The sequence below is a fragment of the Polyodon spathula genome, chromosome 6 (assembly GCF_017654505.1).
Source record: "Polyodon spathula isolate WHYD16114869_AA chromosome 6, ASM1765450v1, whole genome shotgun sequence".
NCBI classification, from domain to species: Eukaryota; Metazoa; Chordata; class Actinopteri; order Acipenseriformes; family Polyodontidae; genus Polyodon; species Polyodon spathula.
In genome coordinates, this window is record NC_054539.1 from 65,938,517 (window position 1) to 65,966,078 (window position 27,562).

Genomic DNA, 27,562 nt, shown 5'->3' on the forward strand with positions numbered 1-27,562 from the left:
TTGTGTATCGTTTAAGGACTTATCAAGGGAAAAACATGAAAATCTCTTTCTTTCACTTTCAGCTATTTTACATTGTTTGGCTATAAGTGTATGTGCATGAACGTTAGGTTACCTACCATAATCCTGGTTCCCTAAAAGACAAGATGACCACGAACCCATACTTTTAGGATATGCCTGCCTTAGGTAGGTTTTCACTGAGCATTTTATGTCAGAGCTGCTGATAGGCCCACCTCGCAGAGCAACTACTTATTCCCTCGGCAGGTAGGACCGAGGATGTCACTCCACGGGGCTCACTTCCTCTTTTGCATTGAACCCGCGAGTGATGTGACCTCGAAAGGTTTGGTGGTCGTCTTCTCTTTCACGGAACCAGGGTTACGGTAAATAACCTAAAGTTGCTTTTCAATTCAGAGATGACCACCAAACCAATACTTTTGGGAAAGTATACCAGAGAAAGTTGCGAAGAAGCGTGAGCGGACAGCATAGGAGGGACGCCTCGTTACAGCCAAGTAGTATTGGTGGCGTGTGCGTACAACCTCAAGGACCCTTGTGCCTAATGAAGGCTTAGAGGGATCAATCACATTTAGTCAGTAGAACCTGGTGAATGTATGCAGAGTAGCCCAGCTAGCCGCAGTACAAATGTCGTCAATGAGGTACCTTGAAAGAGGGTCTATGACACAGCCACCCTCCCAGGTGGGGGTAGGCCAGCATTATTCTACACAGTCGATACTGTGTCCATAATCCAGTGGGCCAGTCGTTACTCAAGAGGGCTTGACCCAGGGCCCTTTTACCATAGAAAAATGAAGAACTGGTCAGACTAACACAGCGCTTTCGTCCTATCCACATAATCTCTCAATGCCCTCACTGGGCAAAGGAAATTCAGTTTCCTATCCTGTTCCAATCAAAGGGAGGGGGAAGGAAGGTCTCTATTTCCAGTGATTGGTTCAAGTGGAAAGCTGTAATTACCTTAGGTAGGATTGCAGGGTTTGTGCACAACGATAGCCTGTTTCCATTATCCCAAACGTGCATACAGGAACTGTGCACAGACAGAGCCTGTAGCTCACTGACCCGCTTAGCGGAGGTGATGGCTAATAAAGCTTGTCTTCATAGAGAGATATTTCAGCTCTATGGAACATATAGGCTCAAACGGGGCCTTGGTGAGATCCTCCAATACCACATCCTTTCTAGGGGGACGCAGCCACCAAGCACACTTAGAAAATGGGTCTACTGGGGATACTGAGTCTATGGGGACGTGGCATGCAGATATAGCTGCCAGGTACACTTTCAGCGTAGAGGGGAACTTGTCCGCCTCTAGCAAATCTTGCAGAAACTATTAAATAATTGCTATGGGGCAGTAGATGGGGTCATGACCTCTGGCCATACACCACCTTGAAAATACCTCCACTTGTAAGCATATAGTGCTCTTGTGGAGGAAGCCCTATCGTTCTGCAGTGTACTAACGACCGCATCTAAGAGCCCTAAGGTAGACAGACAGTCCCGTTCAGGGACCAGACAACAGCTGGAGTCTGCCCGGTTCTGGGTGCCACAGGGTGCCTTGCATCTGACTGAGGAGATCCTTGCGCAGTGGGATCTCTCAGGGTTGGCCCTGCAGCAGTTGACAAATGTTTGAAAACCAGATTCTCCTAGGCCATCTGGGGGCTACCGGGAGAACTGTCGCTTTTTCTCCCCTGACCGTCTCGAAGAAGGCAGAAAGCAGTGGTATTGGCGGGAAAGCATACAAAAGCACTTTAGGCCATTCGTTAACGAGTGCACTGCTCGGAGCGCCAGCATATTTATGTGCAGGGATGTCTAGTGGCCTGTCCAGGACCTGCTAACTCCTCTGCCTGCCCAGACTGCACCCCAACCCTGATTGGATTGTCATCATCACTCCCATCCTTACGCCTACGATCAGGTGAGAGGCTTGCCTCCACCAGAACAGGGCTTCACAGAATAGGCAAGAGATGGTCAGCCGAGTGTCTGACACTCTTCGGGTGTAGCCAAAAGACACAGAGTCACACTTGGATAACCCCAGTTGGATGACTGATGAAGCTGCGGCCATCAGACCCAATAGTTTTTGACACAACACCAATTGTACTGTGAACCCTTGTTGAAACAGGGCCAGACAGTTGTGAATGGCAGCTATTCTGTCATCCGACAGGTACGATCGCATCATAAGCTAATCCACCAGGAGTCCCAAGTAGACCGTACTTTGTACCAGTATTAACTGGCTCATGGCATCATTGAGGGTGAAACCCGGCCTCACAGATACTTTCTCACAATCGCTGTGTGGACCACTGCTACTTCCTGCGACTGGGAACAGATCAACCACTGGTCCAGGTAGTTCATCACACTGATCCCTTGCAGCCTAGGATGGAGCTAGGATGGCATCCATGCACTCTGAAAACATGAGGAGGGCTAAGGAGAGGATGAAAGGCAGCACGGAAAACTCGAAGACACTCCCCTGAAAGTGAAGGCGGAGATACTTCCGGTGTGCTGGATGAATAAGGACGTGGAAATATGCGTCCTTTTGGTCCACTGTTGTAAACCAGTCACCTGGCTGGACAGACTGGAGAATGTGACTGTGTGTACAACCATTGTGTACAGTGGCGAGCAACCAGGTGGGGGCTGCCTGGGGCGGCATTGGGACTATCTCAGAGATCGCTCCTGTGTTGGAATCCCACATATGGCTCCCTCCCATTGTTGCAGGTAGGCCCGGCTGTTAGCTGCCACGGAAGCCTGAAAGCGGTGCCTCAGGTCATCCCCCTGGGCAGTGTGGATCGGAACTGTCCAAGTCAAAGTGCAAGTATGGTGGACACCAGCATCTTGTTTTTTCTCCCATACCAGAGTACAGGAGGAGAGAACTGAGGCCACCTGCCAAGACGCCTTGCCTTCTTTGTGATAGCGCTGCAGCAATTCCTCTACCGCTGGTCCAAAGTTATGGTGAGGGGAGGTAGGAGCTGCTTCTGAAGGAAGGAGCCACCTTCCCATTAGGTCACTATTAAAATCACATCCTAGTCCTCCTCAGCAATGTTGACACCCGGTTCTGTAACATCCGGGGTAACCACTGGATCTAGGGCCAGAGCAAGGGCTTGAGCCTGCCTTCTGATCAGGGGCTCCCAATGACACACACTCAGCCATGCTAGCAGGGGATGTTGTGCAGGTACCTGTTTGTTTGTGTCTATTCGTTTTGTTTGTCTGTTTTTGGCTACTGTGCCGTTTTATTTTACAAAGTGTTTCTGTCTTGTTAAAACTTCTTATTTTGTTAATAAAACACTGAGCGCCACAGCTTCACAGTTTCGCCCGCAGTTGCTGTGTTTTGGTTTCATTTCTTGGCATGACATCACCCCTATAGCCAGCCTGTTCATAGGCCCCAAGGGTGTTGTTTAAACACCTGAGAGTGTAGACCTCTGTATTGAAGCACTTAGGCACCAAGAAGCACAGATGACACTGAGTGAGGTAGAATACAGTACTGGTGCACCGAAGAATCAGGGCGCCAAGTGCAGGTGTTAATGACATGTTGGGGCACTAAGCACCGAGGCACGGAGTGTCTAAGCACTGAGGACGACCCAGGGTAGTGCAAAGCATACACTAGGGTGGATACACATGCTCAAAAGCCTGCAGTAGGGACTCAGGAGAGCAGTACAGGGAAGCGCACAGTGCTGCGTGCAGTCACACAACGAAGCAGCATGTAGCTTATACCTGATAATTATAGCATAGGCTCAAGGAGCTGTGGCATGTTAGACAGGAATAAAAAGTGTACTGCTTTTTTTTGTTTGTTTTAACTGCAAAGGCAGTAATAGGAAAAGAAAATAGAGGCTCACACACAGCAATTGAGCTATGGGAGAACAACAGTCACCATGCCAGGCGGGCAAGCTGTACAATTGTAATATCATTGTTATTACCAAGCGCAAAACAAACCAGCAGATTCTCAACAGCAGGGTGCAGCAGAGCTGGGTCCCGGTGGAGGAATCACGCTTCTTTTTTTTTTTTTTTTTAACTGCAAGGCAGTAAAACAAAAAAAAAACACAATAACACATGCAACAGCAAAGCTGTGAGGATAAATAGAATAGTCACCACAGCAACACGGGTGAACTGAATTTTTAAGTGCACCAAGGGGGCAGGCCAAGAAAATCCAGCTGAGTCAACTCAACAGCGGGTGCGGCAGAGCTGATTCCACAAGCTAGCTCTCAGCACGAATGCAAGGGAACTGCAGTTGACTCAGAGGAGCTCTTTCAAAACACAGTGATACAGATTGCTTACCTTACCATAGTGAGAGGCAAAAGAGGAAGTGAGCTCTGCGGAGCAATTACTTATTTCTTCGGCAGGCGGGACCAAGGACGTCACTCCACGGAGGGGCCTGTCGGCAGCTCTGACATAAAACGCTCAGAGAATACCTACCTAAGGCAGGCATATCCTAAAAGTATTGCTTGGTGGTCATCTTTGAATTGAAAGGGAAACACATGTTAACCAGATTCTGTCGAGTGAATACAAATAAACAAATTACTTTGGACTCTGTTTGTCATAGAGCAGGGCCCCAGTTATACTGTAGTGGCAACAATAACATTCTAGTGCAGTTTCATGAATACCAATATTTATTTAATTCAGATTTTAAAGCAGAATAATGTATTCTGGTATCTTCAGCCATTACCTTCTGCAGATAACACCTTGATAGCATTTGTACTATGCCTTGTGAAAATGGTGGCTATGACCACTTCTATTTAACCTTTTAGGGTCCGCCCATTGTTAAATATCCTGCCGGTGACCTGGCCCTTCAAATCTTTTTACTCAAGCACCGACAGACGGCCCTGCTTGCTATAGTTATTGGAAAGAGGAGATTCTGCACTTTAGCCCTTTAGAGTCAGAGCTATTTTCACCAGTTTTTTTACTGTTAGATAATTCTTTCAATTATAAAGGTTACAGGTACATATCATATATGAAATGAATGTGCACACACTAGGCTTTCATGAAAAATAAGTGAGATACAGATAACAAAAAACACCAAAAAAGAGAGATTAACACTAATCTTGGGTTACCTTACCTAAATTAACATTGGCTAGTCCAGGACTAGTACTAATCAGGGTTGGTAAAACCAGCCATTTATGTGTATTGTAGTGATCCGTGCATTGTGTTGTGTACTGTAATTCCCGCTATCTATATGTGTTTATGTGCTGTGTGTTTATTCCCTTCCCACTGTTTTCCGCCGCTGCCTTGTTTACCTTTTGTGTGTGCATTCCCATGTATAATGTAACCTGCCTGTTTGTTTTCCCTAGTCTGTTACAATTGGTTGTTATCTGTCTCTCCTATTGGCTGTTGTTTGTCTGTGGCCATTGGTCCTAGTGTACAGCTGAGGGCCAATGGGATGTACCTGAGCCCTAGTACCATATTTGCATAAGGGGGCAGGGCTAAGGTTAACGGAGAGGGCCTCTGGCAGTTCAATGTCATAACATTCGGATTGTACAATGCCCCAGCCACACTCGAGACCCTTTTCATGAAGCCTTCGATCCGGGTGAAGTGGAGACCACGGAGGAGTGGATCCGCCTGAAGGCCGTACCATCGCCACAGACTGACCAGTATACCTACCTCACATGCCAAAAAGGGGAAGAGTGGTGCTTCGCCTGTGCCGAGCCCAGGCACTCCAAAGTGTACGTCACTGTTCACAGGCCCCTTCAGCCATCTGTGCCAAAGTGGAAGAAGGGGAGGAGTGGTCGTCCCTGAAAGAAGGGGAAGCCCAACCCATGTCAACCACATGCCAGGACAGCTGCTGGCAGTCGAGAAAACTACAAGACTGCCTGATGGACCCTGAGGGGAATATCAGGGCCACCCCGATGGTGGTCGACCCACCCTGGGCTAGAGATGGGGGATGATGGGAGGCCTGGGAGCCTGTCTAGTCCTTCCTAGACATTGCAGTCATGGAGGGCAACTATCTGGCTGCAGATATGTGAGAGGCCCCACCATCTTGTCCCTTCGGGAGGAGCCATGCCTACTCTAGATCCACAGGCTGTAGGCATGTCCATGTCAGCACCCAAAAAGGGAGAGCTGTACCAGTCTCCAGCAACATCAGTTCCCAATGATAAAGGAAGACTACCCGTTGCTACTGCCTCCACCACCAGTGGAGCTGAATCTACCTCTCGAGGGTCAGCTCCTGCCATCGCTGCAACACCTAGGGCTGCTTAGCCTTTAATGCCTAGGGCTGCCTGTATGCCACTTCTGGAATGCACTGCACCGCGGTCAGCATTGCAGCTGCCAGCATTGCCACTGGCAGCATTTCCGCTGCCAGGATTGCCTTGGCTGGAGGAGCCAGCCTCACCAATGTCATCACTTCTGCTGACAGCATTGCCATTGCCAGTATTGCAGCTGACATCATGGCTGCCTGTGGATCCATTAATACCTCCGTTCCTGGCCCAGGACTATAGGCAAGACTGTGGGAACTTTAAGGGGGAGGTGGCCTTTGAGACCATGTGTGCTGCACATTCTTTTCCTGGTCTGCCGTCACCCACAAGCCATCTGGGTCACAGTAAACTAGACAAGAATCATTAGAATACATAAGATGTGTGGATAACATATTTAGAATATGTAGACATGGAGAAGAAGCTCTTGTAGTGTTTCATAAATTAGCAAATGATATCCACCCTAACATTTTGGTGGATTTAAGGTGGACAAAATCTGAACTTGATCAAGATCTATTAAAACAGATCTTTACTCAAAATCTACTGATAAGCATCAGCACCTACATATGTCATCTGCACATCCTATCTATACTAAAAGAGCAATTCTTAAAAGAGCAATTCTTAAAAGAGCAATTCTTAAAGGACTGTTCTGATCAAAATGACTACAAAAAGCAGACAGGAATTCAAAATAAATCTTAAGAAAAGAGGATATAAAGAACAAATTATTAAGAGAGAATTTAGAAAAGTTGACAATCTCAATTTGACTGAACTAGTCAATTGTAAGAAAAGGGAAGAGAAGGTACAGAGAGTACCATTAATAATTACATATTCTAAATTATTACCCAACATTTCAAAAATTGCTTGGAAGCATTTACGTATACTTTATAATTAAGAGAAAATGAAATACATATTTCCGAAAGCACCGATCGTAGCTTTTAGAAGGGATGCAAATTTGGCTGACATTTTAGTCCACAGTAAACAAAAAGGGACTATAGATACATTTAGGGACACTGGAACCTGTAAAAGCACATGTTAAGTGTGCAAATATATTGGCAAAGATAAAAGTGAAATCACAAATAAAGAAAATAAATATTCAGTCTTAAAAAATCTGTCATGCAAGGATAGCAACTTTGTATATGGTATATTTTGCATAAATGTAAAACAATAAAATATGTAGGAGAGTGTGACTGAGATTCTTGGTGTTAGATCTCCTTCCTGACCTGTGAGGGGACCTGAGTAAAGGGAACGGAGTACCGTGGACTAAATGGCCCGACAGTTCATTCCCAGGGTTAGGCAGAAGTCGGCCATCTAAAAAGGGGATTGAGCTACGGTACACTAAATCACTGACCCAGAAAGTTACCAGTGTGGCATCCACGGATTGGAGGAGCGGCTGCGCTCGTTAACCAAGGGGTCATGATAGACCGTATATAAAGGGGATAAAGGGGGCGTACTGAGGTGATCTGTTCCTTGTGATGGTTAATGCTAAGAACCGAAAGGACCGATATTATGATTATTACCGTGAATTTTTTATTTGTTTTGTCTGTCTGTCTAAAATGTATTTGTTTGTTTATTAAGACTAGACAGCTAACATGGTCAGCACTAAACCCAGACAACTCTACACACTGTATCACGGATAAATTATACTTCACAGCAAGCACTAAAGCTCACATTTTGGACTGGTGACAGGGTTTGTATCTTGTGTGTGTTTGTACTGAATTATTGTTTATTATTGTTTATGGGACTGCAACCCATAATTATTCCCTGCGCAATACACACTAGTGTGTATTGCCAGTCCTTGTTTTATTTACTGTTGAAATACAAAAGTAAATGAACCCATAGTTCAACACTTTACAAGGAACATACACACCATGGATGACCTAAAGGTTGTGGTTTTAGAAACAGTAACATTAGGTAATGTACAATAAACAAGAATAAAAGAAAATAAATGGATAGACTAGATACCATATTGCCTGAAAGTTTAAATAGAAAGGAATTGTAGATTGTTACATCTTTAGCTATGTAGTGAATGACATCACAAAGACAGTAGATTTAAAGAGAAATAAATGTGTGGTTACCATGGCATCAAAAGCCTATAAATACCTCCAATGTTTGTTTCAAACACACTTTCCCTTGACAAAGGTATGTTAAACACACCAAAATGTTGCGAAGTTGGCTGTTTGACAAAAAACTTTTATACATTTCAGATAAAACTGTGTGGACCTTTGCTAACTGTCACAGCTAACTGGGCCCAGCAACCTAAACAAATTTCTGACTTGTACTGGCAGCTTAAAAACAAGAAATGCGTCTTGTAACAGTTGTACTCCCATGTGGTATACTGCTTTGAAAATGTTAAATATTTTTAAATGAGCCATTTAGGAAAGCTACAGTATCTGGACATTTTAATCCAGCCAACAACTTCTAAGATACATACATTTCTTCGAGCCATGTTCTATATCAATAAATTATCCCATTAATTGTGTCCTGAAAGATGCATGATATGTATATATTTGAATTACTGAATGTATTAACAGCTGCTACCTGCCCTTTTTTTGCTTCAAAGTAAAGCATAATTCATGTAACTAAAGGCAGTTTTAAATTACTATAGGCAAAATGTCACCAAAGAGATGAAAATAAATGAGATAATTAAATGCAGCGAGAGGAGAGAACAAGAGTAGACAGTAATAAGAGGAAGTTTTACATATTTCCTCTTTAGAAGCTGCAGCAATTAAGGTAAGTATTGCGTTTACAGCTGAATAACAGCAGAAAAAAAACATAAGAAACTGATCATGGCCATAGCTAAGTGAAATAGTGATAAAGTGCATGTACTGTAAGTGGGCATTACCACTCAATTGTTGAATCTGAATATGGCTCTTACATTAAGATAGTGACAGATACTGAAAATATATTGACAGTGCTATTTGATGGGGTAATTCCTACATTTTAGAACATTGCTCTTGAAAGGCTGTGTGTGACGCAAGAGATAACATGTACTTGCAATTATGTCTGCAATCACTAAGGCTACATAGATGGTGTTATGGATGTGTGCACATAAATTATATTTACACTACCCTTTTATGTTCAAGTAGTGAGACAGTTAATAGGGCAAACTGTCAAAGTGTTTGAGAAAAGGGACTTTAATTCCTTGTCTATCTGTATTTTATACCTCAATGTAGCCCATGTTACTGTTTTTTAAAGTCCAGTACCATAAGAAACAAGCTCTATAGCAGTCTATAGTTAAAGTGTTACTTTGGTCTGTGGTTTCACTCTCCAGTTAACTGTGATCTCACCGCCCCTAGGAATTAATTGGATTTTGATAACAACTTGACGGAGAGGACAGAAATAAGTGTTGGTACTATTACTCTCCAAGCCCAGATATGTATAGTGGCAAGTGACTTAATAACTCCCCTATATACGCTCTACACACAGTACACTATTTATTTGGCCTCATCTTCTCTAACTGGAGAAATTCTCAAACAGTAAAGATAGCACTTACTGCTACCCAAGGTAAGCAGCATCTCAGTCACCCAGTGAGCTCCTAGCTCTTGTTATCTGTTCCAGTTTGTCACGGTGCTATAGAAATAATGATAGGACATAAAACCAGGGAATATTGACTTGGAGTTCTGTATATAAAGAAGGGTTTTAAAAAAAATTAAAGAAAAGATTTGTCAAAATGAAATCTGACCCTTTCTTTCCGGCTCTCTTTGAGAAGCAACAGTATCACTGGCATTTATTCACAATAACGTCTACAAAATAAATGCTGGAACATTCAGTGGGAAAGGTGTCATTAAGTCCCCCTGGAGAGGCATATACCCATTAGCTTCTTAAAGGCTGATTTATTTTATTTATATAATTCTAGAGAACCCTCTGTTCGTATTCGTATGGTCTTACGTTTAATTGCTCTTATTCTTTTTTGTGTTTGTTTTTTTTTTTTTCTTCCAGATTCCTTCAATAACTAGATCTGTAGACCATGACAAAATATTGGCACTCAGGCAGCAGACCCAATTCCTCTGGGATGCCTATTTTTCATCTGTCGAAAAAATAGTCTCAACTACATTAGAGGTAAGTGGTCCCATTTATGGAATCATTAATTTAAGCTGTGGAGGGTGGGAGTGTGGGGAGGCTTTGTACTCACACCAGAGAAGAGACAGCAAGGATAATGGATTGCCTTTTTATAATGTTCAAGAGCAGAAATCAGGAGGAATTGATGCTTGTAGTGGAACAACAGAGGTGGGACTGCTATTTTTTATTACACCAATTTTCTTCTTTTCATGCTGTACAGTCACAGCAGCGTCGTCAACTAGTTTCTGTGTAACATTCTGAGTTTCTGTTGGGCTTGAAAGGAGTCTGGGTGCTTCTCAATAATGGGTAGTAATAAGAAGCCTTTGCAGTCTGGTGTCTGTTTGGGACCTATTTTGGAAATACGTTCTGCTGGTCTGAAATCGACGGCACACAAAACATCTACTCCTCCTGAATCAAATGGGTAGATTGAAAATTTTAAAATATAACTAACTCAAAGAAACAAGATCAATCAAAGTCATTAAATGGACAGTATATTAACTTTGGAAGCAATCATTTCTTCCTAATGGAACATTTTGTGAGCTTTCCAATTTGTAACGGGTTGAGAAAATGTACCATGGGTGTTATAAGCATTGGGGCAGACTTGCAGCCGAGTCCTCAGACCTCAAGTCCGAGTCTGTGTCCGAGTCATGAGTCCTTGAAACAAATACAAATCAATTCTCATTAAACTAGTGGTAGTAGTGGGGGAACAGTTTCCTAACGGACGTTGTCTGATATTCCTCAGGAAAAATGCACAAATAATAAAATATAAAAATACCAAACAGAAAATTATTTTGATTTATTTTTTCTAGCTAGATTATTCTATCTGCATGCCTTTTTCAACTTCTCTGTCACTATCTTCTTTTCTTTTGGAAATGGATTTGGAATTACTGTTTAAATGTACCTGACATTTATAGATACGCTTCAAGTTCAAGTTTGTGGACGTTGTTTTTCACTTTGATAGAAGCCGTGATCTGGACTATAGAGTCGGTGTAGTGTTAGAAGGTGGTACGCCGTCAGAATGTGGTACACATACCAAGAGTTGACCCATGTAGTGTCAGAAAGTGATACATTGTCAGATTGCAAGTGGTACATACATTTTTTGCAAACTTAACTGGACACAGACAATCACTTTCTCTAAAAAGAAAAAACAATTCACGAGAAGTCCATCACTAAGTTGTGCAAGTAAAAAACAATATACACGACCCAATGTATTGCATATAATAAATATTTGCATACAGTTTTCATAGTGGTGGAAAAATATGATCAATTACATTAAATTGCAGATGTAAAAGACCAAAAAAAGCATAACGTACCAGATTTGAATGGGTTTTTCCCTGCTTTCTTAGTGGAAGTTGTTTAGGCATGAGCAAACACAGTGAGTTGAGTGCCACTTTTTAATGAATACCTGAGAATAACACTACACCGGTAAAAAATTAAAGTTACTTTCACCTCTGAATATAGCATAAACTTTGACTTAAAATCAGGTCAAATCTGCCAGTCTGATTTAGACTGTGTTCTTAAATAGTAAATGTAGTATTTTTATTATTTGTTTTGCAAAGCAGAAACATTATGTTTCATTGCATTTGCACTTTTAAGTGTAACACGATGCATTTATGAGATTGTGCTTCATAATGTATTTATCAACTTTTCTCTTTTACACAAAAACATATTATATTTATGTATTTCCCCTTTGTGTCGGTTCATAATTACAGATTTCTAGGTTGACGCTGCACAGCATTTTGTTTTGTTAATGTGTTTTTCCCGGTATTTTTTATGATAAATTAAGTGGTATTAAGTTATCACTGTTATTTTTTTGCAACCAATCAGGCCTTCTGTCATATCAGTCTGATATATCTGCATGTTTTTCAATTTGAGAATTCAGTTCCTAGTTTTACGCTGAATTTTACTGTGAATTCATTGACGTTGCTTGTAAAGAGTGGAGCGTTCATGTCGTGCAGCCTTTTGAGAGTCTGCGCAGGTCCTTCGTCACAAGACACTGGTCTGCGCGCATATCCTGTCCAAGTTCGGCAACCTGCGTGACCACAGCCGGATCTGACAACAGCGGTCACGCATCCTCTGGGCTCAGAGTCTGCGCATACCCTGCAGATTCTAAAAGGTCCTGCGCTGGAGCAGACCCGTCTTCAAAACAATGGAAGAGCACCACCATGCAAGAAGGGCATAGAGCAGTGTTTCCCAACCGGGGGTACGCGTACCCCTAGGGGTAAATGGGCAGTCCTCAGGGGGTATGTGGGAAGATTTTCAAAAATGTGCAAAATATATATATATATATATATATATATATATATATATATATATATATATATATATATATATATATATATATAAGCTCTAGTTTATTTTGTATTTATAGGACATTTTTTTACTTTTGTTTCAGTGTGTATTTTTTATTCACCCTGGCAACTTCCCGCCAGTTGACCCTCGCTAGCTCCTCCGCGGCCACGTGCCAGTCACTCACGATTTCGGGTAACAGGCAGCTAGCTTTGAGTAGAAGAAAGACACTAGCTATGGATCTATGGCTGAAAAAACGCACTGTTCCAAGCAGCAGCAACGCTAGCGGCAGGTCAAGTGAACACGTGGAGAAAAGAAAGAAAGTTGACAAGTCAAAGTACCATCAATTTCATGAACAGTATGTCCTCTTCGGTTTCACATCCACACCTATGGAGCCGCCTCAGCCACTGTGTTTCCTCTGCGGCGATGTGCTCTCAAATAATAGCATGAAACCAGCTCATTTACAACGGCACCTCAGTACCAAGCATCTTTCCTGTGTGGGTAAGACAGCAGAGTTTTTCCATAGAAAGCTGTCGGAATTTAAGGGAAGTCAAGAGAAATTAAAGAAAGCAACTGCAGCATCAACCAAAGCATTGGAAGCCTCATATGCTGTGTCGCTATTTGTGGCTAAGTCCAAAAAGCCGTTTACTATAGCTGAGGAGCTCATTTTGCCTGCTGCTTCTTGCAGAAACAATGATTGATAAGAAAGCAGCTGATGCAATGAAGACTGTACCATTGTCAAATAACACGGTGTGCCGCAGGATCGATGACATGGGCATTGATATTGTTGATCAAGTGGTGGAAAAGTTAAAACATTCCGGTTCATTTGCTCTGCAGTTGAATGAATCGACCAATGTCAGCGGGGAAGCCCAGTTGATTGCGTTTGTGCGATACAGAGACATTTCGGAAATTAATGAGCACATTCTGTTCTGCAAGAAGCTAACGGGGAGCACTACGGGTGTGGATGTGTTTCACATTATTGACAGCTTTTTCTCAGAGAACAAGCTGGATTGGAAATCCTGTACTCATTTGTGCACGGATGGTGCGGCATCAATGACTGGGAGGGTGAAAGGATTACTTGCCCAAATAAAGAAGGTCAACCCCGACGTTGAGTGGAATCACTATATCAGTGTTTTGGGGGTACAGTACCCAAAAAAGGTTGGGAACCACTGGCATAGAGAACCACATGCAGGATTAGTGATCGTGTGTTATTCACACCCCTATTCAAGGTGGCGTGAATAACGCAGAAAAAGACCTTGCATAAATTACAACTATTGTACTGTGAATGACAAATACCGGTACAATTATGCTTTTGCGTTTAATTTGCAAACAAGACTAGTAAAACTATGGATGATATTTCATGCCAAAATTAAAAATAAATAAATATAGGAATAAATAAATAAATGGCCATGTATTTATTTATTGCAACATGTATGTATTTATTTCTATATGTATTTAGTTGTTCAAGTATTTATTTGTTTCAACTTTTATTTATTTATCCCGGTATGTATTTATAATTTTGGCATGGAATATCCTCTATATAAAACTGATGTACATAACTTCATTGCTTAAATAGATTAATAATAAAAGATGGTCTTGGGGTTACTGAAATAAGGCTTTGTATAATTTATTTACCGGTCTAGTTATAATGGAGCTGTATGGGAACAGTGAAAAAAAAACATATAGTCTTCTGTAATTAGAAAATGAATCAAGTCGGTCTCCATGTTTGCGCAGTCAATTGTTCTGGGAAACCTCCCAAAGCTGCCCGAGTGCCGTCTGTGTAGACCGGTGATGTCAGGCGCAGACCCCGTCTGATCTGCAGGCGGCGAAAAAGCATTGTGAACTCACCCTTTGATGGCATGTGCTGGGAATGAGTGGTGATTAGAAGCAAAGCACAGAACATTTAGTCACACAGCGACTTTGATATGAATTTAGAAGCTCTACAATTATGATTATAACTTGTATGATATACAAATAAATGATATTCCAGAGATTCAAGGAGCTCAGCAAAATAAAGTTACGTATTTTTCAAGAATGCAGTTTTAGAAATGTATTTCTACAGTGCTTAAAAATTTAGCACACAGTTTAAAGTAGTAAAGAGAAAGGCTTGTTTGTTAAAAGCCAAATAATTATATACTTGTTTACCATGCTGACAGTATTTATTCCTTATAAAACTTTATGCAAAAGAAATGGTTGCAGTTGGATTTGTGTGTGGGGTGGTGGGTTTTTGTTGATTGGTTTTTTATTGTGCACAGTTTGCGAGTCCCGGACTTGAGTCCTACAAGTCTGCATGGGGGTAAATAAATGTGATAAAGATTAGGTTTGTATAAAACCTTTCAAAATGGTGTTATTACAGGTTTTTTTTTACTTGTTCTACTATATAATGTATTATTATTATTATTATTATTATTATTATTATTATTATTATTATTATTATTATTATGTGCTGCCTCATTAATGGAAGGAATATCAGATATCAAAAATCTCCAATGATGAAAATCAAAATTCAGATTGACCAGGAAGAGAGCAACCTGCCGAGGTGGTGGTGGTGGTGGTGGTTGAAGAGAGATTGGGCTTCGTGATGTGAAGTGTGTAGGGTGTATAGGCACGTCAGGGACGGGTGCCCATACTATAAACCAGCACATTATTTGTTTGTGTGGTTTTTTTCGCTGGGTATCATTTGTTTTGGCCATCGTGCCTTTTTTTTTTGTGAACGTCTTTTGGGTTTTGTTTAAACGCTTTATTTATTTAATAAATACGCACTCAGCACTTCAACCTGCTGTCTGTTGCTTCCTGGTCTGACGTCCCCACCAAGTCAACATGTCCAGAAGCATACACCACCCTATATGGCTGTAACTTCAAAATTAGAGCTATAAAGTATTATGAAAGGGTTGATGACTGTGACATATATCAACAGTATGTACAGAATAGCATAGAATATGAATTACCAAATTTCATAACAATTTGATAAGCAGTTATCCAGATACATGCATACAATAAATGCAAGTGTGACATGCTGACAGATGTATGAACAGACAGACTGACACCTCCTCTATATCCCTAGAATATGATACTGTCCATAACTTGAAATAAATAAACACCAACGTGTCATGACAACTGGATGAGTGCTTCTCCAGATAGATAGATGTAAGGACAAAAAAACACCATGCCCCCCTGCCCCCCTGCCCCCCATATCCCCAGAATCTAATATTATCAATAACTTATGCTAAATATTTTATTGTACCAACAATACCTGTGCAATCGACCAGGAGAACATACATCCCTTCAGCAGGTGAAAATCTCAAAAGCTTGTTTACATTCTGTGACCCTTAAAAAAACTGCAAACTGTAAATTGGAACAACACTTCTTTAAATAGTCAAAACAATTATAATGTAGCATAAGTTTACTGTTTCTGTTCTGGCATCTTCGAAAGACCTTTTGATCTGGAAGCCAACTTAACTAATGCTATTTGGATTTGATGTAAAAATAAGATTGTGCATTGAGCCATTGTGATTCTAAAGGGCTCAAATCACATAATGCTCTTTGATGAAGAATGTGGCGGTTTTCTTGTTCCTTCTACTTCCTTCTAATTGGTACCCAAACTCAAGGCTGCTTGTTTTGTGTATTCTCAAAGGAAACAGTGTAGTTTAATGTATTATTTGCTATATTCAATGCTGTTTCTGCCCCAGGATGGTTTTCCCATTAACTTGTTTCTGTTTTTAGCTGATACTAAGGAAGCTGTAAGTAAATGTACCTCTTATGAGGTTTCATTTTCTTCACAGCATTTTCTCCTCATCAGGTTTACATTTTCAACAGATGAATCATAAGATGACATTTAGAAAGGCCTGAATCAGTTATGGATTGCCTTGAGGCCAAAAAATACTAGTTATGTCAGGTTATAGCCCATTAACTCCTGCACAGAGGAAGGCAACTACCAGGCAGTTTTTAACAGTATTCTTCACCCTGTCTAGTTGTAAAGGGTTATTTATCAGATAATTCATATGTTGTACCAATTGTGTCTATTTACTTTGGGAGAAAAAATTGTTTTTGTTAGACTAAATAAATTATACACAGTGCCTTATCGGGTATCTGCTTGGTAAGGTTTGGGAGTAATTGATTATTTATCCAATTTACTCCAGGCTAAGCTATTTTAGGCCATAACAGCATATGAGAAAGTAATACAAGTGTCTGTGCTAGGCTTAAATAATGTGCTGCCATTTCACTATTTCAGCCTGTACAGTGCTTTTCCTTTGTCGGTTGTTCCAATATGCCTCAGTAATTACTTTGTATTTCCACAGTAAGGCAGTAAACTTAAAAAAAAAAGTTTAATAAGTCCCTTAAGCTAAGGTTAGTTACCAGCATTTAGCTCAACAATAGGTATTATGTAGAATGTACCTATATATATATATATATATATATATATATATATATATACACACACACACACACACACACACACACACACACACACACACTGTGTGTCCTTGTATTAGTATATTGGTACATATGCATTATTTATGCATTTTGTGCAGTATAAGAAAGCTGTATATGTGTTTGTGTGATATTTGCAGTTGAACAGGTGGTAGGGCCGTTGGTGCCATTACCTGTAAGCTGAATCTTTTCATCAAAATGGTCTTAATTTCTGTGGATAGTCTCACAGATTTCTATCCATTATTTTGGACTGTTTTGCTGGTAGAAAAAACAGGTTTAATGTACTGTTCTTTACAGTCCAAAACACAATATCCATTTACTACACATATTGTACAAAAACTGAAACATCTTAATTAAAATATGTATTACTATATACATTGAAAGCTAGTAAGTGATGTAATCCTATTCTTTAAAAAATGACCCCAACAAATAATACAAATAATAAAAGGGTCTCAGACACAGAGAAAGGCTCTGGTCTAGACTTGACTTAGAGAGTTTTTTTTATGTCAATATATATGAGCACAACACTGTTTGTGCCACAGCAGTCTGTTAGACTTTGGCAGCACATTAATCTACTCTAGGGATAAGACCTCACACAAGGTCAGGTGGTCTTCCGCAAGAAGGCTGGGGTACCTTTCACAGCATTGTGCAGATTTAGAGTGCACAATGTATGGGTCACGTGCTGTTATTGCCTGTATGCAAAATAATACATAAATAGGAATGATACAAGTGTGTCATCGGTAGTAGGAATAAGATCCTGTGAAATGGATGGCTTTGCAGAGGGTGACGTCAGACCAAAAACACGAACCAAAACAAGGAAAGGCGGGGCAAAACTGAGACACTACGGCGCTCAGTGCGTTTATTAAATAATAATACATCAAACAGGCTGAACAAAACAAAACTACACCAAAAAAAGGCACTTTGGCCAAACAAGCGGAACAAACAAGTATCATGCTGGTGTAGGCCCAGCACATTTTAGCAATTGTTTTCTATTCAATTCTATTTAAAGCTTTACTTTCCTTCACTACCTGACTCGTTCTTCCTCTCGAACACACATCCCATTGCAGCCAAAGCTGCAGGTTTTTGTAGCGGTGAATGAGGGATTAACTAGCTAGCAATTATTATATTATCCCTAGGTCACATTTGGCACGGGTTTAATAAGGAATGCGTGGTTAAATAATCAGTAGCTGGTCAGTCAAGCATCCTCACAAGGTTTTTACAAATAATAACAAAAAATAACAGACAATGGCAGCGACTTTGCCTGCGCCTCAAATAATAACAATACAGAAAAATAAGGCTTTTCGCTGGTCATATTTACATAAATCATAATAATACAAAATAAAACAAACAAAACAGCGCTTCCTGCCACAGGCCCACACTAACTTGTGAGCACATACTATATACAGTCAATCTCAGTTAACATTTAGTGTTGACTTTCCCAAGGTGTCGCGTTAACCATGGGTGCACATGAGCCATGGCATTAACATGCAAATAAGTAACAGAACTCACATTTTTACAGTATTACTGTATTTACAAGATCATTTTTAGTTAAATGTCCTTATGAAAATGGTTGAAAGAACTGCAGTGAATAAATTAATCACAGTATACTGTACTGTTCAAACTCGGTACAACTTGTATAGTTCTATTGAAATAAGAATTAATAAAATAATCACAGCATTATTTTTACGAAAATAATCCAACCACAAACTGTGGACATTCTGCTTTGAATGCTCTGCTGACAAGCTTGTTATCATCAAATAACCTGAGCTTTAAAGCCAATCGTAAACTTGGGTGATATTCCAGGGTCATGAGCGAAGGCTCCTCCCACTACTTCCTTCCAACCAATAACATCTGCTAAATCCCCTATTTAAACCCCAAGCTTTAAGTTGCTCTCCGTCTGCAAATCTCACTATCCAACCTTAGAAGCCCAGCCACCGCAGGCTTCGTCCGCTGTGAGGAAGGTTCACTGTGAGTCAAGGGGGACCCCTGGTCAAATTTATCTATCGCTGTCATCTCCCATTTCTCTCATCTAGGTCCCCTTGGGGGAAGTATTTGTTGCTGCCCAGCCTTTATTAGTTCGGTCTCATCTCCGCAAGGACGGCTCTCCACGATCCAAGGGAACCCTTCTCCAAGTTATAAGCACATATCATCTACTATCAAATCCCGAGGTCTCTTCCACTAAACAGCCCTTGATCATGTCCATTGAATTGAACAAGAACTAATTTTTTGCTTCTCACTCATTGTGAACTGATACTATTCTGTATCCAGCTGCACTTGGTAGTTGCGAATAAATGAATGAAAAATGGTCTTTTTAATAGTTTTTAAGAACATAAGAACATAAGAAAGTTTACAAACGAGAGGAGGCCATTCGGCCCATCTTGCTCGTTTGGTTGTTAGTAGCTTATTGATCCCAAAATCTCATCAAGCACCTTCTTGAAGGATCCCAGGGTGTCAGCTTCAACAACATTACTGGGGAGTTGATTCCAGACCCTCACAATTCTCTGTGTAAAAAAGTGCCTCCTATTTTCTGTTCTGAATGCCCCTTTGTCTAAACTCCATTTGTGACCCCTGGTCCTTGTTTCTTTTTTCAGGCTGAAAAAGTCCCTTGGGTCGACACTGTCAATACCTTTTAGAATTTTGAATGCTTGAATTAGGTCGCCACGTAGTCTTCTTTGTTCAAGACTGAACAGATTCAATTCTTTTAGCCTGTCTGCATATGACATGCCTTTAAAGCCCGGAATAATTCTGGTCGCTCTTCTTTGCACTCTTTCTAGAGCAGCAATATCTTTTTTATAGCGAGGTGACCAGAACTGCACACAATATTCAAGATGAGATCTTACTAGTGCATTGTACAGTTTTAACATTACTTCCCTTGATTTAAATTCAACACTTTTCACAATGTATCCGAGCATCTTGTTAGCCTTTTTTATAGCTTCCCCACATTGTCTAGATGAAGACATTTCTGAGTCAACAAAAACTCCTAGGTCTTTTTCATAGATTCCTTCTCCAATTTCAGTATCTCCCATATGATATTTATAATGTACATTTTTATTTCCTGCGTGCAGTACCTTACACTTTTCTCTATTAAATGTCATTTGCCATGTGTCTGCCCAGTTCTGAATCTTGTCTAGATCATTTTGAATGACCTTTGTTGCTGCAACAGTGTTTGCCACTCCTCCTACTTTTGTGTCGTCTGCAAATTTAACAAGTTTGCTTACTATACCAGAATCTAAATCATTAATGTAGATTAGGAATAGCAGAGGACCTAATACTGATCCCTGTGGTACACCGCTGGTTACCACACTCCATTCTGAGGTTTTTCCTCTAATCAGTACTTTCTGTTTTCTACATGTTAACCACTCCCTAATCCATGTACATGTGTTTCCTTGAATCCCAACTGCATTCAGTTTGAGAATTAATCTTTTGTGCGGGACTTTGTCAAAAGCTTTCTGGAAATCTAAATAAACCATGTCATATGCTTTGCAATTATCCATTATCGATGTTGCATCCTCAAAAAAATCAAGCAAGTTAGTTAGGCACGATCTCCCTTTCCTAAAACCATGTTGACTGTCTCCCAGGACCCTGTTACCATATAGGTAATTTTCCATTTTGGATCTTATTATAGTTTCCATAAGTTTGCATATAATAGAAGTCAGGCTTACTGGTCTGTAGTTACCTGGTTCAGTTTTGTTTCCCTTTTTGTGGATCGGTATTACGTTTGCAATTTTCCAGTCTGTCGGTACCACCCCTGTGTCAAGAGACTGCTGCATGATCTTGGTTAGTGGTTTGTAAATTACTTCTTTCATTTCTTTGAGTACTACTGGGAGGATCTCATCCGGCCCAGGGGATTTGTTTATTTTAAGAGCTCCTAGTCCCTTTAACACTTCTGCCTCAGTTATGCTAAAGTTATTTAAAACTGGATAGGAACTGGATGACATGTGGGGCATGTTGTCAGTATCTTCCTTTGTAAAAACTTGTGAAAAGTAATCATTTAATATATTTGCTATTTTTTTTTCTTCATCTACGATTTTGCCATTTGTATCTCTTAAACATTTAATCTCCTCTTTGAATGTTCTCTTGCTGTTGTAATATTGGAAAAACATTTTGGAATTGGTTTTAGCTCCCTTAGCAATGTTCATTTCTATTTCTCTCTTGGCCTTTCTAACTTCCTTTTTGACTTGCGTTTGCAGTTCCGTGTACTCTTTCTGCGTACTTTCTTTTTGGTCCTTTTTTAATACTCTGTAAAGTGCCTTTTTTCGCTGAATATTTTTTTAAATTGATCTATTAAACCATTTTGGCAATTTAGTTTTACATTTAGATTTGTCTACTTTAGGGATATAATTGTTTTGCGCCTCTAGTACTACATTTTTGAAGAACATCCATCCTTCTTCTGTGGGTGTTTTCTCTATTTTACTCCAATCTAGTCTCTGTTTCATACCTTCATAGTTTGCTTTTCTAAAATTGTAAACCTTAGCTTTAGTCATTACTTTTGGGGTTTTAAAAAACACTTCAAATGAGACCATGTTGTGGTCTGAGTTTGCCAGTGGTTCTCTGACCTCTGTTTTAGTTATTCTATCTTCGTTATTTGAAAAGACTAAATCAAGGCATGCCTCCCCTCTAGTCGGTGCCTTGACAAATTGTGTTAGGAAGCAGTCATTTGTCATTTCCACCATTTCTATTTCATCCTTCGCGCTACCCACCGAGTTTTCCCATTTTATGTGGGGGAAGTTGAAATCCCCCATTAGTATGGCATCTCCTTTGCTACACGCATTTCTAATGTCATTGTATAACAGATTATTGTGCTCACTGTCTGAATCTGGCAGTCTATAGCATGCTCCTATTATTATGCCCTTTGAATTTTTGTCCGTTATTCTGACCCATATTGATTCGGTTTTATTTTCTTTGTCCAGGTTTAACACCTGGGCTTCAAGACTGTTTCTTATGTATAGCGCTACCCCTCCTCCTCTTCTGTCCTGCCTGTCTTTCCTATACAGTGTATACCCACAAATATTATATTCATCCCTATCACTCTCAGACAACCACGTTTCTGTAACACCTATCACATCATAGTTACCTGTTAGTGCAGTAGCTTCAAGTTCTAGAATTTTGTTTCTGATACTTCTAGCATTTAGATAAATACATTTAATGGTTGTCTTACCTGAGTTGTTGTTCTTGTTTTGATTCAGTCTACCTTCTGTTTTTTTTGTTGATTTCTCCCCCCTTCCTTTCTAGTTCAAATGCTTCTGAACCTGCTTTATCCCTTTGGTTCTTGTAATAAATGTCAAGTTATGAGTAAAGCATGGTGTCGAATTAAAAAATGAAGAGAGGCAGAAGGCATATATTTTATATGAAGAAAATCCAAAGAAGTCTGTTGAATTAAGCAAAGGCATCAAAAGAAACTTATCACTATTATAACACATGTATTTTCCCCCCCAAAAATAAGGTGCATAAATGATGGACATTGATAAAATGTTTTTGGTTTCTTTTTAATCACTCAATCATTTATATTAATACTTTTCTAAAATGATCATTTCTGATTTTCATTTTTAGTAAATTGTTGAAAGCTTTTGGAATTTTTCTTTTGATTTGACATGGTGCTCAAGGCTTTGCAGATCAGTGGGAAAAAAAATCCTAATTTAATCTATTTCAAATTCTGAATCTGAGACAACAAAATGTAAAATAAGTGTTGGGGCCTGAATACTTTTTCAACCCATTATATATATAAAATTGTGTTCAGTAGATTGGAGAAAAGCAGAACTCCCAGTGCAGGTCACATCAGCAGAAGAACAAAGCAAGAAGCTAGATGGCATTCAGAACTGGGCAGACACATGGCAAATGACATTTAATATTGAAAAGTGTAAGGCACTGCACATAGGCAATACAAATGTGCATTATAAATACCACTAGGCAGATATTGAAATTGAAGAAGGAATCTATGAAAAAGATCTAGGAGTTTATGTTGACTCAGAAATGTCTTCATCTAGACAATGTGGGGAAACTATAACAAAGCCCAACAAAATGCTTGGATATATAATGAAAAGTGTTGAATTTAAATCAAGGGAAGTAATGTTAAAACTTTGCAATGCATTAGTAAGACCGTGTTCAGTTCTGGTCATCTCGCTACAAAAAGGATATTGCTGCTCTAGAAAGAGTGCAAAGAAGAGCGACCAGAACTATTCCGGGTTTAAAAGGTATGTCATATGCAGACAGGCTAAAAGAATTGAATCTGTTCAGTTTTGAACAAAGAAGACTATGCGGCGATCTGATTCAAGCATTCAAAATTATAAAAGGTATTGACAATGTCGACCCAAGGGACTTTTTTGACCTGAGAAAAGAAATAAGGACCAGGGTTCACAAATGGAGATTAGATAAAGGGGCAGGTAGAACAGAAAATAGGGGGTACTTTTTTACACAGAGAATTATGAGAGTCTGGAACTAACTCCCCAGTAATGTTGTTGAAGCTGACACCCTGGGATCCTTCAACACAGTGTATTTCAACAGCCTATTAACCAGCATTGTTTCTATCTATATCAACTTGTCATTACAAGAACACACATTATATTTTCTTTTTTTTCAGATAATCCAAGATCGAATCTATTCACACATATCAAGAAATAAATTAATGTGGAATTCCTTACCAGGGGGGCTGTACATATTGCCACAGTATTCTACAAATTCAGCAGAATTTCCATTTTATTATTCAGTGCTGGGTAAGTCATGTCTTTTATTTATAGCTGTATTATTATTATTATTATTATTATTATTATTATTATTATTATTATTGTTGTTGTTGTTGTTGTAGTAGTCATAGTAGTATATCTTACTGTATTGATACAAAACGTATTACGGCATTATCTAATTGATGACTGGTATGAACAGACGAGACATCAAATTATTTCACAATCAATCCCAGAGTCCAAAGATGAGAATGCACATCACATCCTTTAACCCCTAACTGCAGTCTTAAAAACACATACGAAACAATTAAACATACCTACTGTCATATTTCTCCCATGAATTATGTTGCACACAAAACACAGGGCTAGATTCTCAGAACTCTTTACTTTTACAATTTTTTCAGGGAATAAAAACGCACCCAATAAAGTTACTAAACCACGAATAAACAACTGGACATTGTTCTGATTTATTTTAGAACTGTTTCCTGTGTTTTTTTTTTTCCTTTAGACAAAAAAAAAAAAAAACTAATGGTGATTTGGAGTAAATTGCTTTGAGAATATAGCTCACAGTTTCTACGTTATTTTGAAGTGTTACTAATGTTCCACTCAAACTACTTAAATAATGTGCAATCATGCAGAACGTTTGGAAAATTAACAAACAGAGAAGTAGTCAACCATTTAGATACTGTACATCTGAGAGTTTGAATCTCTGCAAGACTGAAGAGACAATTGGAATTTGTATCGCTTTTATCAGGTTTAATAAAATATAACTGCATAATTGCACTTATCTTCAGCATATTTTGTTTCTTTTGTTATGTGGTACTAATGCTGCTATAATGGTAGCAACACCATAATTAAAATGTAACCCCTCCCTGCATTCAAAAAGTAATTTCTGCAGAAAGTCAGGCCTCTATTTAAAGAATCTGTTTGATCTGAAGATCTGTAATGTACTCAGACACCTGGGTCTGAATTAGCAAGCCTGGTATTGAAAGTATCCTAGCAACCATGGAGTTATATTTATTTTGAAATAAAACCACAGAAAAAAAATGTCAAATGTTTATTGAAAAAAAGAATCGAAGGGGTTCTGATGTGCACGTACTAAAACATGGAAGCAAACAAAATATTTACCAAGTGATGTCTTTTCATATTAGAACCCCTCACTGGCACAAATTACAGTCTGTGCATGACTGGTTTGAATAAAATTCTACATGTTTACATGGCACATGAAAGTTCCAATCCTGATAGGAGATTTGAGAACCATGTTGTGTGCAAGTAATCTGATTCCTTGAAACCTGATCTGAGTACCTGGTTAACCTGTTTCAATTCCTTTTCCATTCAGGTTTCTCAGTCATGTAAACTCAAAAATGTGATTGTTGGACCCAAAACGCTCAGCAGGAGTACACTTAGCAGCACAGTAATATACAATTCAGGGGTGTACTAGCAGCACGATGCAACAGGCTGTTCTGACTGACATTTTGAATAAGAAGAATCTTCATCACCTAGTGACTGCACTGAACAAAACAAAAAAGAACACAGCAATGAGCATGTGCAATTGCCATGTATATGTGAAAGGAAAAAAAAAAACTCAGCTTGTGACATAACACAACTAAAAATGAAACTAAGGGCATATCTACTGCTATACTGTACAGCTCCCACATTCATTGATGTTTTAAAGAGATCTAAGTATAATACAGATTTTTTTTTTCACTAGATATATTGTAAAGTAGCACTCTGTGTTTGATTGTAATGCTTAACAGTACAGCACAATGATTCAATTTCCAAGTGGCCCCAGTTGAGAAAAATCTAATTGTGGTTGTCAACTATTGAGTGAAAATGCAATCTCACCTTGTCCTCCCTGTCAGAAATTGTCATTGATGTATTGAACTGCTTTTTCTGTTAGCACCCTCAGAGCCCCCCTTATCACCATACTTGCACACACACTCACACACACACAATGACTACTGTGATGTTAGTCTATACACATATAGGCTTTAGTGGGGGCACTGGCAAAAAAACACATTAAGTATTTCTTTACTCTTTCAAAAGAAAAAGAAACATTAAAGATTACATTACCTGATCAGTCTAATAATATAACTTTTAAAAAATGATTTTGCTAACAAAGCGGAGAGCATCTTTGGGTAGGTTTTTACAGAACAGGTGAATTATAAAAATAGCATATATAAGCTTGGTGAACTTGTGCTTATGCCTTTTGTAATTTGTGTTTTGTTTTTCATCATTTAAATCATATATGTATGTGTGTGCAAGAGCCTCTCTGCTTCAATGCATTCATTTAAGCTCAGGGTAGCTCCTAATAATAATATTATTATTATATTATATTATTATAATCATTATTATTATTAATTATATAATTAATATAATAATAATATATTATTATATTATTATTATTATATAATCATTATATTATTTTAGTAAACACTTGCAGGGACTAGGAGGTGAACTCTGCATCAACAATTGCTGTTGTAGTCACTTACAAAGGACCTCAGTTTCCATCTCATCCAAAGGACCGAACACAAGAAGGTTGAATGACTTGCCCAGGGTTACACACAGTGAGTCAGTGCCTGAGCCAGGATGTAAACTGAAAACCTACTGGTATCAATCCCTTTTCTTTAACCACTGGCTCACCAAGCCTTTAGTCGGAAAATCTTCAAAGGGAAATATATGGAAACTTAAAGATCCATAGCACCATTTGATCTGTTCCATCAGTCCCGTGTGGAAATGCATTGGTTTTTATTTAAATGTGAAAGATTTTTACATTGGTTTTCTTTTCTTTCAGCCTCATACACATACTTCATTGAAATTATCACTAGTTGAAATCAACCTGTTTATTCTCTAGAGCATATGTGTACAGAAAGACCATAAATGCTTTGCCTGTTGTTAGTAGACCTTATCTCTGATTAACTTACAGGATTTTCCAAGGTTGCTGCTGTAATATGTAGCTGTCATTGTAAAGGAAGAGAAGTGTATCACAGTTTCATCTCATCCATTTAGCTAGGGATATAGATCTACAGAAACAGGCAATGATGTATTGTACAACCTATGTTTAACTGGCTACAATATATTAAGTATATGATCATATTATGTTGTGTTTATTGATGGTTAAAATATCCATATGCTTATATGGATAGCTCATGGCTGTTTCCTTCATTATGCTGGTAAAGAGCACGGGGCACAAGTGGCTCCCCCAGGTCCATTTTATCATTATTCTGTAAAGGATTCCTATAGATACCAATGAGCATTGCTGAAGGCTCCCCTCTAGACTGCCACCCTAGACGAAACTAGGAAATAACACTGTGAAGCATGCAGATGTCACAACAAAGTGCTTCTAGTCTAGACAAATTCTAGTTTTCCTCCACTACCACAATTGCAGTTTCCTCCAAATGATAGCCACAAAGAGTATCTTAGACATTCATCCCTGTGTCACTGTTAAAACAGCGTATCTTGTTTCAGCCCTGATTTGTCTCTGTAATGGTGTCAGTAGATCGATAATGTGTTTTCTTCAACATTGCTGTAGGTAAAAGCCCATCCCAGGAGTTCACAGCTGTTATCCAGGCCGTCACCCCTCTGATGTCACAGTCCCAGCCTATTGTCAAACTACTACTTGCTGTTGCCAAATCCAAATACTGCGCACAGGTAAGACCATGATTCACTTCATGATTATGAATGCAGAACCTTGTTTGGACCTACTGTAGGTTAAAAAATATGCATGATGTTGATACATACAGCTCTTCAAAGGATGGGACATTTCAATGACAACATATCTAATTAACTCAAAGTGATTGTGCTGTCTGTTTATATGTCAAATGTTAAGACTCAAAATATGTATATATCACAAATAAAATAATGCAATAATGCAAGAATTACAGGATGATTAAAAAACATTTATTACTTGTTGTTTAATTTAACCAAATTTAACAGGTAATT

At 39.3% G+C, this 27,562-nt stretch overlaps 1 protein-coding gene across 2 annotated transcripts in view; it reads left to right on the plus strand.

Annotated features, from left to right (window-relative positions):
- Positions 1-27,562, plus strand: part of LOC121317487 (exostosin-1-like) — a 338,142-nt gene that overhangs the window by 279,474 nt on the left and 31,106 nt on the right. For both annotated transcript variants that reach the window (XM_041253479.1, XM_041253480.1), the window contains 3 exons: positions 10,104-10,223; positions 23,521-23,653; positions 27,153-27,271. In XM_041253479.1, the coding sequence (XP_041109413.1) occupies positions 10,104-10,223; positions 23,521-23,653; positions 27,153-27,271 (372 nt within the window). The remainder of the gene's footprint in view (positions 1-10,103; positions 10,224-23,520; positions 23,654-27,152; positions 27,272-27,562) is intronic.